Source organism: Amia ocellicauda, chromosome 6 (assembly GCF_036373705.1).
Source record: "Amia ocellicauda isolate fAmiCal2 chromosome 6, fAmiCal2.hap1, whole genome shotgun sequence".
In the NCBI taxonomy this organism is placed as follows: domain Eukaryota; kingdom Metazoa; phylum Chordata; class Actinopteri; order Amiiformes; family Amiidae; genus Amia; species Amia ocellicauda.
Window position 1 is genome coordinate 4,037,658 of NC_089855.1, and position 13,642 is coordinate 4,051,299.

At 43.2% G+C, this 13,642-nt stretch overlaps 1 protein-coding gene across 1 annotated transcript; it reads right to left on the reverse strand.

The window, feature by feature from the left end:
• Nucleotides 1-432: 432 nt before the first annotated feature.
• LOC136751730 (olfactory receptor 6N1-like) lies at nt 433-1,395 on the reverse strand. The gene has a single exon (XM_066707522.1). It carries the CDS (start codon nt 1,393-1,395, stop codon nt 433-435), a length of 963 nt encoding a protein of 320 aa, XP_066563619.1.
• Between the last annotated feature and the right edge of the window lie 12,247 nt (nt 1,396-13,642).

Here is a 13,642-nt window from a genome sequence, read left to right on the forward strand (position 1 = left end):
TAGAACAACAATTCATCCCTTATATAAACCACCAATGCTGCTCCAAAACACATTTACATGACCTCTTTCAAACTGATGGTGACCTGTAGCTGCTCCCTCCTGTCTCATGGGGCTCCTCAGTGTCAAGGAATTCACTCTAGTCCCTTAAGTGTCCTATTGATAAGCTGCCTTGGCAGCTCATAGGAAATGAACATATATTTGAATATATTGTAACAATGCATGATGTTTGTATTTGCCAAATTTGATATCTCTGTGAAATATTTTAAATAGGTTGAAGTCTGTAATTTATATATTTATTCATTTATTTTCACATGAGAAAATATATATAAAATATAACCCATAAATATCTCATAACATCCCATCCCAGACCACTGGATTAGGAAAACATCGTTTTCTGTGGCACGTATCATTTCACTAAGGGGATGAAACCTTTCACTTGCTACCTGGAAAGATTGTGCTCTTTTTCAGGGTTTTCACCAAGCTGTCCCTGATCTCTTTAGTCCTCAGGCAGTAGATGATTGGATTCATGAGGGCAGGGAAGATGATTTGAATCACAGACCCCATAACACGCATGTCCACTGAGGTCCCAGGTATCCTGTAGGAGATGAAGACCCCTGCTGTAGTGAGGAAGAACACAGAGATGACCAGCAGGTGTGAGCTGCAGGTGGACACGGCCTTGGCTCTTCCCGCTGAGCTGGAGATACGCAATACTGACAGAAGGATCTTCACATAGGACAGCACAATGAAAAACAGAGGGATGAGAAGAATACTCAGTCCAACAAATAAGCTAACATAACTGATTGAGAGAACATCTCCACAGGCCAGGCGTAGCACTCCTGAATAATCACAGTAGCATTGGAGGACTCTATTGGGTCCACAGAACCGCTTTGTGAATGCCAGACTAAAGGGAAGGATTGGGTTCAGGAACCCTCCCAGCCAACAAACAACTATGAGTTGCAAAATGAACCTAACGGTCATCCTGGCTGGGTAGTGGAGTGGGTGACAGATGGCCACATACCTGTCATAAGCCATGAGCAGTAAATTAAAGCTTTCTATAGATACCAGAGCTTGAAAGAAATAGGTCTGGGTAAGGCATGATGTGAAGGAGACAGTGTGAGGAGTAGACCTGAAGACAGCTAGCATAGTGGGTACAGTGTTTGTAGAAAGGCTGATGTCAATAATGGCCAGGTTATTTATTGTCAGGTACATGGGGGTGTGCAAGCTTCTGTCTGCTGCCAGTATGCAAATAAGGAGAAGATTCCCCATTAAAATGAGGAGGTAGACTGTCAGGAACACAGCAAACAAGATGGCCTTACTCTCTCTGTCCTGCAGTCCAGGGAAACCAACAATAACAAATTCACTGACCATTGATCCTGTGTAGTTTGTATCAGCCATGGCTGTTCAAAAGATCATGAGAAATGATCCTGCAATGCAAAATAAGACATATATATATATATATATATATATATATATATATATATATATATATATATATATAAATAAATATTAGGTTTTAACTAAGACATGATGAGATAATGTACTCTGGTAAGAAATACAACCCCATAAAAAACATAAATACAATGAATGGAGTTAATCATCAGAGACATATCCCCCAAAATATGTTTTACTGTTTTTATAGAATTTAATTTCCCAATCACGATGCATAACTTACCTGTGAAATGCCAGCAGAGATGTAACTAGTGACTCAAGTCACTATCATAAATGTACCACTATTGTGCACAGTTATTATGCAACCAATTGTGTTTTTTACATATGTATATCTTATTGTATGTATATGTCTCAATCTGATCTTTTTCAACGTTTTAAAATATATTATTCTGCAAACAATATTGTCACAATAAATAACAACTAAAGCAACACTGGTCTGCTCTGAAGAGGAGAACAAGACAGGTCTGACTATCCAGCCATTCTGAAGCACCACATTAAGATTTATACTGTCTCCCAGTCCACTGAGGCTCTGCAGACTGTACAACAACAGCAATTAAAGCAATTAATTCAACTCATTAGGCCGTCACTGAGGACTGAAATTTACATCACACAACATTTCTAAAGAATAACACTGACATGGTGAATAGGAGACTTTTTGATCCTTTGACCTATTTGTTTAAGACGTGTCTTGGAAAGAAAAAAGATACAAGAGTAAAACAACATTGTGTGAAGGGAGATTCTAGCAGTTCTGCAGGACATATTTCTATTGGAGCGTAGAGAGGCCACAGCTGTGTAGAGGAGTGCAGGAAAACACTTCAAATGGAATACAGACACATTTCAGGAGGTAATACTGTACTGTGAACCCTCAGTTCAGAGTGCGAAATATACAATCACAATCAGGGGGGTCAGCAGTGTAAAGCAGATGATGGCAACCAGAGGTGCAGATAGGGTGTCATTTGTGCTGCTCCCAGGGGGGTGGGGGTTGCTGATGGAGTGTTGTCTGCGGTGCTACGGGGGGTGCAGACGGTGTCCCATCCCCCATCTTAATAGGTAGTATTCTATTTTTCCGGATTTGCAACCTATCATTTGAATGGTTTATGTGACAGGTCGGCCCTGTAACAGCACACCTGTTGATGGAGGCTGGGATGTCTCTCATCAGCGTCGGCAGCTGTGTCTCATTTAGGTGCTTTGCACCGTGTAGTTAGATGCACCTACTGCGCTGCTGCAGATGGTAATCTGCGCTCTCACCATAGCTGCGCCTCTCCTTATGTAAATATCTCTTTCATTTATTTTGGATAGTTCCCAGAGCACCTCTGCAGGTCGGTAACTCCAAGGCTGTGAGTCGGGTTCCTTGAGCAGCATAAATGCAAACTTCCATGGTTACTAAACTCCTGACCAGTGTTGATGAGCTGCAGGCACAGTAGCAGCGCACCATAGACTCGCTTGTGCAGATGACATGCCCCTCTATCCTTAACACTGGAGCAGCTGCAGACAGCCTGGGCCAGTTTGAAGATCTCTAAGATGGGTCCGATGGACGTCCCTGAGGTGTTCATTACCATCTTTGAACACACTGCTTGCTGTTGGCCGAAGTTGGAGTGGGCTGTATGCCTGGCCCCTCGTGGGGATGTACACCGATCAGCCATAACAAGTGGAGTCCATGCCACAACGGGTCAGGGCTGTCAGGGCGGCTAAAGGGGGACTTACACAATATTAGGCAGGTGGTCATAATGTTATGGCTGATCAGTGTATATTGGTGAATTATGGGACAAAATCCAAATCCAATCCAAAAAATATGAATATGGGTTGCACTCTCCTACTACTGAGCCTTACATTGAACATAAGTAGAAGAACATCAGCTATGTTGCTAGATGTCATCATGCATCAGTGAAGTATTGTACTTGTACTATAGATGATTGCACTTGAAAAATATCAAGTTGGAGAGAATCCTGTCACACATCTGTGCATGATGTGGTCATAGAATTAGTCCACCATGACTGAAAACCCACTCAATAAGTGCACTTGTTACTGGTACAGCTAATGCCCTCACTGCCACACTAAAGAGTGATGGCAGAATTTTCCTATGCATAGCCCAGAATAGGAGGCTATTTTGTCCTTCACACATTGTGAGGTACTGACTGAGCTGAGAGGCAGGGGATACATTTTGATACATATTTTAAGCAACTTTAGAACTTTTAGCACATTTAGAGATAACTGGCTAGCTAAATACTAAAATAAACACTACACAATAGTGCTAGAATGTAGAAAGTTGCTGCTTAGCTAGCTAGGTGATCTATGTGCTTAGGACAGCGAGTGGAGGAGATGTGCCTGTGCTGTAGTCCCGTTCTTTTAAAAGTCAGCATTTTGTTAGCTTTTCCTTGTTGTCTTGAAAGATAATGTATTAAAGACAATATATTGAAAGAGGGTAACTTCCATAACAAAACGTATAAGATGGCCTAAGCCTGTATTGAACATAGACCTTATTTGAGTGATTTTTCTGAATCTCTTTGGGAAAAATTAATGGGATTTTTGCGTTAAGAACTGGAAGTTAAATTGCATATGCTAGTGCTGACTTTCACTCACCTCAAAGTTTTGTCAGTTTATCTACATTTCTGAGCAGTCTCCTTGTGCCTTGTAAAACCTTTTGTATCCTTGAAATCCAGCTTTTCCTCTCAACCACGACGTTGGACTTCCTCTGATTTCCTGTTTGCCTGATCACCCAAACCTTTCTTATGACCACAACCACGTCTTGCCTTGCCTTTGTTTGCCCTGTCTTGCCGGTATCTGACCCATGCTTGTTTGACCACCTCTACCTCACCCCACAATTGGGTTCTCTCCAGCCCCACGGAGTGTGACAGAAAACTTTGCCCCTAATGGACCCTGCGGTGCTGACCACCCTCTCCACCTAGGGGGCCATGCTCAGTGAGCATGAGTGGATGCTCCAGCAAGTTCAGACTGCCCTTCTCAAGTGCCTACCTTTGCAACCGCCTGCTTCCCCGGTGATGGCTGCTCTGGCTCCTGCTGCCGCCCCTGCAGTTCCTGTCAGGCCGGTCCAGCTGGCTGTTCCGGTGAAACACGATGGTTCCCCAGACCACTGCAAGGGCTTTGTACTATAATGTACGCTGTATTTCACGCTCAGGTGGGCTTCCACTGTCTGGGAGCAACAAGGTGAGATGACAAGGTCCAGGATCGTTTTCACCAGGGAGAAGGGAGAGATGCTGGGGAACAGCTCCTTGCTCAGGGCCCCTCATCTGCTGCAGATTATGCCCTGAAATTCCACACCCTGGCAGCAAGCAGCAGAAGGGGTGATCAGGCTCTCATCACAGTGTTCCATTGTGGACTGCACCAGGACTTACAAGCTGAGCTTGCATGCCAAGACGAGGCTCTCAACCTGGAGCAACTCATCCAGTTGACAGTCAGGCTAGACAAGTTAATGAAGACGAGGGGAACCCGGTCCACTCCTGTTATGTCTCATCCACCTGCCAGACTCATGCAACCACGCAACCAACTTCGTGTATGAGATGGAGTCCATGCAACTGGGTAGAACACACCTGTCTCCCGAAGAAATACATGGAAGAATGCAGCAGCGGCTCTACCTCTATTGTGGACAGTCTGGGCATTTTTGGGATCCGTGTCCGAGTTGTTCTGGTTTCTCCTTCACTTCCCTGGATGACCCCGTGAGTACAACACTGTGCCCATTCATCACTACGGCTCAATGTCATGTTCAATCTTGGATCCAGCTCGGTTGTAAACATGTCTTTGTTTATATTCTGCTTGACTCCACTTCTGCAGGGAATTTCATCAACAGGGTGAGTAATGAAACACCAAATCCCTCTCTCACTGTGTCACTGGTTCTGGCCCGGTTTCCCAAAAGACAAGCTCCCTCACCATGGCCATAGGTCTGCTTCATTCAGAACAGCTCCCCTTTCTGGTAATCAACTCCCCTGGAGCAGATATAATTCTCGGCCTGCCATGGCTCATTCACCACAACCCAGTAATCTCCTGGACTGTTCGGGACATAATATCCTGGGGTCAGAACTGCTTTTCTCATCCCTGCAGTGCTACACACGTGGACATATTCCTCCGGAATACACAGACCTAGCAGAGGTCTTTAGCAAGACTCAGGCTTGGGGTCCCGTCGAGCCTGCCCGAGGAGAGAGAGAGTGGGTATAATGAGGCCCTCTCCCTTTTAAGGTGACATGGTCATGAATGTCTGGGAGCAGACTGGGACCAAAAAACGGCCCTGGACTTTTACCCACTCTGAAGAGTGCTAGCAAAGTGCGGTCTTGGGTGAGGGGATGTTTGCTGTCAAAGTGCAGTCCGGATGCGGTGGCGGTGGGTACTGGCAAAGTGCGGTCTAGGGGACATTAATGTCTGTGAAGTGCGGTCCAGGAATCCACATGGGACAACCAGCCCACCGATGTATTACCGATGACCAGCCCATTTGTATAACGCAACTATCTCTCTATAAAGAGAAAACACTATCCTAGTAAATTTTTTTTTTTTTAAGTATTTAGCTTTACTTCACTGTTTACTTGGAGTTTAAATACAGTACAATCAATAATAGAAAGTGTATACTTAATTTGAATAGAAATGAGCAGAGAAACCACACCATGGCATCCTGACAATTCCGTGCAACTGCAGCAGGGTTTCTTTGAGAGTGACAGTTTGCTTAGTGAGTTGTTTTTACCACAGCATGAAAGCACTTTAAAAGGAAGACACAGGTATACATACAACTCATTGACTTCTAAATTTAAGGAAGCACATTGGTATAAAATTTTAAACACACTTTTTATATTAAAACATAGATACATCACATACTATGGGCATTTTGTTGGAGTGGTGTTTAATGCAAATACACATTTTAATGTAGGCCTATTTGTATAGTTACAACTATTAAAATACTGTGCATATTTTACAGTTGTTTCACCAACTACTTAAGTTATTTACTTATATATTTAATTGCAGATTCTGAAGATGTCAGCCACCTTCAAACTAGAAAAGAGAAGACCTTTACATTGAAGTTTTGGAAGTATACATTATTATAATTATTAACAGGGGCGTTGCAAGGAATTCTGGGCCCCCTGAAAGATATGATATGTCTGCCCCCCCCCACCCACTAAATGTCAAAATTGATACTATAACAAGATGAAAACAGTGCCTACAATCCTCGTTTGCTGCGATCATTTGCTGTTATCGTATATACTTTGAGTGCCGTCTCAAGGTTATTATTATTATTATTATTATTTTTATTTCTTGGCAGACACCCTTATCCAGGGTGACTTACAACATAAGTGCAATACAAAGTGCAAAAATACAGTTAAGTAAAAGGCATCAATCATTACAAATTCAATTTAACTAAAACATAGCAATTCAAAATATAATACATTTTACAAATTCCAATTTACAATTTACACAGGCAAGGTTATTCCATAAGCTAAGATAACCATCCTAGTATGTGCTAGCTTGTGTTGCTCAGCTCACCTCTCAAATCCTCGGCTTAGAACTAGTAGGTATGTGACTACATTTTTCAAATTTCACTAATTACCCTCAGATATAGGGTTAAAATAATTTAAATGTTATGCCAAAATCTTTCCAAAAACATTTTCAAGTTCAATGGTTTATCAATGGTAGAAAATAGTACAATTATCCGAGTGTTAATTGGCGATAACTTCCTTAATAATTAAGGTACACCAGTACACCAGTTGCAGGGCAGTTTGCTATCTTCACCTTTCAGTGCTACAAATTAAAAATTCCTTTTCCCTCTGGACTGAACGTGCAGTTCAACCTCTCAACCTGGCCGTTTCCCTGGGGATGGTATGGTGTGTGAGAGCCACGCACCCCAGAGAACTCTTGCAATCTTGCAAACATTTGATTTTCAAATTCCTTCACCATGTTGTGGTGGATCTTACTTGGAAAACCGAGTGCAAAGTAATTGAAAATCTTTTCTGCTACAGTCTTGGCAGCTTTGTTTTTGGTGGCATACGCTTGTGCGAACCGCGTATAATGGTCCATAACCACCAGGATGTATTCGTACCCCTGTTTACATGGCTCCAAATGTAGGAAATCAATGGACACCATTTCAAATGGATAGGTTGTGGTGATGGTATATAATGGGGCTCTTGTAGGCTTGTTAGGTTTTTTCTTTTTCAGGCACTCACAAACTTTGGTCACAAAGTGTTCAACATCATTCTGCATCCGTGGCCAATAGAATCTGTCCCTGATCAAAGTTAGTGTTCTTTCACAACCAAGGTGTCCCATCTTCTGGTGTAGCTCCTCGAACACAAGGACCAGCAATTGTACTGGAATGTGTGTCTTGCACCAGTTCCAACACATTCATAAAGACTGTCCCTATCCCCTGCTATGGTTTTTCCAGCTCTACCAATACTCTGATTATATCCTGTTGTATTTCCTCAGTGAACTGGTTCATGTAACTGTCTATGTCCAACGGCATCCGGGACAGGCCATCTGCATCAGCTTTAGACTTGCCGGGGCGGTATTTGATGGTAAAGTTGAAATCCGCAAGCTGTGCTACCCACCGATGGCCTGTTGCATTTAATTTGGCTGTCGTGAGGACATAGGTGAGAGGGTTATTGTCTGTGTATACCACAAATGATGGTGCATGGTACAGATAATCCCTAAATCGCTCACAAACAGACAATTTTAAGGCTATAAATTCTAATTTTCCTGAGTGCATATGGTAGTTTTTCTCTGGCAGTGTTAGTGTTCTTGAGCCATATGCAATTACTACCACCTTACCTCCCTGCCTTTGGTATAACACAGCTCCAAGTCCTTCCTGTGATGCATCACAGTGTAACACAAATGGCTGTGTGAAGTCCGGGTATCCCAGGACAGGTGGCTTTAACAGGCAATCAATGAGCTGATTCAGGATTTCTTGATGACTACTGGTGCAGCAGATGGGTCTGCAGGATGGTAAGTGTCCCTGTTGCTTTGCTACATGACTTTTCTTCCCTTTTTGTGGGCCGCCCTTCTGTACTGTTGCAGTTTCCTTAAACTTCGGGTCTGATGGGGTTAGAGACATCAACTCATACAAGGGTTTGGCAATCCGGGAAAAGTTTGGAATGTATGACCGGTAGTAGGAAAGAAATCCCAGCATCTTCCGCACATCCCCTACTCTTTCAGGCCTCCTTTCCTTTAACTTCTGTACTGGTGTGATCTCAGCAGGATCCATGGTATAGCCATCTCCTGAGACCATCTTTCCAAGAAACCTCACCTCTGGTACAGAAAAGGCTGCACTCATCATCTGGATAACAACAGTTGTTGTTTTTGTTGCCCCCTTCCCTCGGTTTACTATCTCTTCAATTACATTGAAACCAATAATTGGATCTTCAGCCGCATTTGAGTCGCTTGATACTAAAATTGGAACTGTAAGTGTCTCTGTCACAGTTAGATCACAGTCCAACTGAAATCTCACCTCAATCCAGCCAATGAAAGGTATCTCTGTTTGGTTAGCCGCACGTCCTGTCAGAGTTCCAGGTCCAAGCAGCTCTGCAATTGGTCGAATTGTGGTGTGGGGGAGATATTGTTTCCTCCAGGTGTCATTCACAATGCTGGCTTGTGCTCCAGTGTCCCACAGGGCTTCCACTGTGGTGTTGTCGAGTCGACAGCGAACAAGACACCATCTTCCAATCAGATTCAATAGCTTGGCTTGGTGTTGTGGTGGTAGATAATTCACCGTGTTGTTGGAAATGGCTATTGAAGCCTCATTACTAGGAACTACACTGTGTGGTTTCAAATTAGTCTGTGACTTGTATACTTGTTGTTTGCTGATCTTTCTTGGGACACCCTGGTGCAGGTATGACACCTGGTGAAGTGCTACTGGGTGTCCCGTCTCAGCAGCCCATTCCTGTTTCCCGACGGCTGTGTCTTTACTCTGCATCCCCGTGACAGGTGTCCAGCTTGTCCACAATGGTAGCAGTGATTACACGTCTCTCCTACATTTACTTCCCAGCATTCCCTACACCCTTTCTGTCTTGCTTGTGTCTGGGACAGCAGATGCTCCCTTTGTTGTGGCTGATTGCTGGCCTCAGGCTGTTAGGAACATTTTTTTCATTTCCAAAACATCTGCCCTTAGGTCCTCAATCAGCTTGTAGGGGTCTGGGCTGGACTCTTTACAGTTTATTTGAATTTTCCTTGAATTCCCAGAAGGCTCACCCCGTGCTGCTGCTCCTGGAATGGTCTCCTTCAGTTCTGTTGTTACTCTGGTCGGTGACTGACTGCTGTGGGGTTGTGCTTCTGTGTGGAGCTCATTTACTCTTGGGCCTTTTCCACAAACAGTTTTCTTTAATTTCTGTTGTCTCTCCAATTCAAGATTTGCAGCCTCATTCACTTTTTCAATCAGCACTTCATCTGTAACGGTGATGTCATTAAGGTAGGCCTTTATCTGGAACTTTATGGCATCACTCTGGAGCGGAACGGAGGAACTTTCGTTGAATGAGGTCTGTGCTGTATTGATCTTCAGTCTCTTTGTCGGTTGACTTCCACCGCAGCTTCTCTTTTAACTCAATTGCTCTGAATATAAAGTTCTGAGCTGACTCTCTGGGCTCCTGGGATATATTCATCAGCTTGTGGAATAAATCAGATGAGCTATCTTCCTTGTAGTGTCCTTTGAGTATGGTTTTCAATGTGCAGAGAGTCCACTCTTGATCTCCAACATATCTCTGAGATGAAGTCCAGGGCTGACTGCACGAATAACTGCCTCAATGATCTCGACTTCTGAATGTCCCTTTTGGAGTCCTGCTTCAATGTGGTGGACCAGGCTTGCATAGGACAGCTTGTCCTTCTGCCCTCCTTCTTCAATCTGTCCACAGATTCTGAACTCCCTCCGGAGAGTCACTTCTGGCACAGCGGCTGGTAGTGGCACTGATATTTCCTCCACTTTCATCACCCTGTTGCCGTTTGCTCTCATTTTATCTCCTAGTGCTTTGATCTCTTCTTCTAAACTCTTGCTAGCCTCTTCTTGAGATTGCTGTAATTGGAGGTATTCTGTAAAACACAGAAAAAGGGTATTCTTTTACTTATTCAGACTGCAGTTCTATCTTGCGTCTTCTTTGGACTTGTTTACTATTGCGTTTTAGTGAAACGCCCCCAAATCATGCAACATCCCATCAGCAATACAACAGTCAGTTAATTAATCTATAAAATCAGGCAGCACCTTATAAACTTCATAACACCAAACCATTTACACCACCAACTCATGTACGACCGCATCGACAAAACAAAAACAACTTTCACTATGCAAGAATCCCGCCAGGCCTCAGGCCCAACACAAACATCTTATTGGGTATTCCCGCGGTAGTTTTATCGATCAAATACAACCATCTAACATGCAAATGAAAACGAAAATGGTCCTAAACATGTTTAAGTATATTATATATAAGAATATAAAGGCCAGCCTACCTGTAAAACACAGTAAAAGGGTATTTTTTTACTTATTCAGACTGCAGTTCTATCTTGCGTCTTCTTTGGACTTGTTTACTGTTGCATTACTGACGCATTTCAGTAAAAGAAGACATAACGCTCGCCATCTGCTGGTCGGAAGCTATAACAACACAGTCTATTGTATCATCCCAATTTAAAGGGCTGTACTATGGGGGTGCCATATTTTTCGTTAAGTTCAGCACACACAGTGCCACACGCACACAAAAAAAGATACAAGAGTAAACAACATTGTGTGAAGGGAGCTTCTATCAGTTCTACAGGACAGCTTTTCTACTGAGGAGTGTAGAGAGGCCACAACTGTGTCGAGGAGTTCATGGAAACATTTGAAATATTTGAAAGGGAAAACATTTATTGAGTTGCTATAAATACAGATATGAGCACAAAATATATATAGTACATATAGTGTATAATATACACCGATCAGCCAACAGCAATTGAGCATCTGTGGGATGTGCTGTACAAACAAATCCGATCCATGGAGGCCCCATCTCGCAATTTACAGAACTTAAATTAGCTGCTGCTAACATCTTGGTGTTGCATGAACTTTCAGTCCTCGGTGGCGGCCTAATGAGTTGAAGTAATTGCTTTAATTGCCTTTGTGTCACAGCCTGTAGAGCCCCAGTGGACTGGGACCTGGTATAAAGCTGTGCGTGTTCAATTCAGGTCCTTAATCCAGAGCTGGACCATCAGAGTCGGTAAGTGTCCTGTACTCCTCTTCAGAGTGGAACAGCATTGTCTTTCATTATTACACTATTTGTGAAGATGCTAGCATGTTCAGTATGAGGGATAGCATTAGACAGTACTGCATACAGTTTGTATGCTCAAGCTTACTATTCTGCTTCTGCTATTGAATGCAGTGTAATTTTCAAAAACTTCATTATAATCTATTCTTACTGCACTTGTTTTTAATGTTACTTTTTGTAACAAGATTACTAGCAGACTAATATATTTTAAAAAGATAAAAGATTGAATGGATATAGACAAGTAAGGAATATATGAAAAGGAAAAAATATGGTTGCATAATAACTGGGAGTGCACAATAGTGGAACATTAATAATGCTGACTGGATGACAGATACTGTTACATCTCTACTGGTATTTCATAGGTAGCCACCACTGCTGCAGGTAAGACACCTTACAAAGCATATATACACCAATCAGTCATAACATTATGACCACTGACAGGTGAAGTGAATAACACTGATAATCTTGTTATCATGGCACCTGTCAGTGGGTGGGATATATTAGGCAGTGAACATTTTGTCCTCAAAGTTGATGTGTTGATGTGAAGCAGGAAAATTGGGCAAGCGTAAGGATCTGAGTGACTTTGACAAGGGCCAAATTGTGATTGCTAGACAACAGGGTCAGAGCATCTCCAATACTGCAGCTCTTGTGTTCCCGGTCTGCAGTGGTCAGTACCTATCAAAAGTGGTTCAAGAAAGGAAAAGCAGTGAACCGGCGACGGGGGCATGGGCAGCCAAGGCTCACTGATGCACGTGGGGCGGGAAGGCTGGCCCGTGTGGTCCGATCCAACAGATGAGCTACTGTAGCTCAAATTGCTGAAAAGTTAATGCTGGTTCTGAAAGGTGTCAGAACACACAGTGCATCGCAGCTTGTTGCGTATGGGGCTGCGTAGCCGCAGACCAATCAGGGTGCAGATGCTGACCCGTCCACTGCCGAAAGCGCCTACAATGGGCACATGAGCATCAGAACTGGACCACGGAGCAATGGAAGACGGTGGCCTGGTCTGATGAATCATGTTTTCAAGTCCGATCCATGGAGGCCCCACCTCGCAACTTACAGGACTTAAAGGAGCTGCTGCTAACATCTTGGTGCCAGATACCACAACACACCTTCAGAGGTCTAGTGGAGTCCATGCCACGATGGGTCAGGGTTGTTTTGGCGGCAAAAGGGGGACCTACACAATATTAGGCAGGTGGTCAAAATGTTATGGCCAATCGGTATATTTTATACACTATATGTACTATATATATTTTGTGCTCATATCTGTATTTATAGGAACTCAATAAAAAGGTCAACAATAATTTTGAGGGATTTTATTGTATTTATTAATTTGTGCTGGACTTTTATTACCTGTTGAATACATTTTCCTTTCATATGTTAAACATTGTATATGTCTTCTTCTGTTGCATTGCAGGATAATTTCTCATAATTTGTGGTTATTTTCAGAACAGCCATGACTGATGCAAACTACACAGGATCAATGGTCAGTGAATTTGTTATTGTTGGTTTCCCTGGACTGCAGGACAGAGAGAGCAAGGCCATCCTGTTTGCTGTGTTCCTGACAGTCTACCTCCTCATTTTACTGGGGAATCTTCTGCTTATTTGCATACTGGCAGCAGACAGAAGCTTGCACACCCCCATGTACTTGACAATATCTAGTCTGGCCATTATTGATATCACCATTTGTACAACACTTGTACCTACTATGCTAGCTGTCTTGAGTTCTACTACTTACACTGTCTCCTTCTCAGCATGCTTTACCCAGACCTATTTCTTTATGACTCTGCCATCTATAGAAAGCTTTATCTTGCTGCTCATGGCTTATGATAGATATGTGGCCATCTGCCACCCACTCCACTACCCAGCCAGGATGACGGTTAGGTTCACTTTGCAACTCATAGTTGTTTGTTGGCTGGGAGGGTTCCTGTGCCCAGTCCTTGTGTTTAGTCTGGCATTCACAAAGCGGTTCTGTGGACCCAATAGAGTCCTGC

Excerpts from the sequence above, each read along its gene's own strand:
- LOC136751730 (XM_066707522.1), bottom strand. The coding sequence starts at position 1,395 with ATGGCTGATACAAACTACACAGGATCAATGGTCAGTGAATTTGTTATT.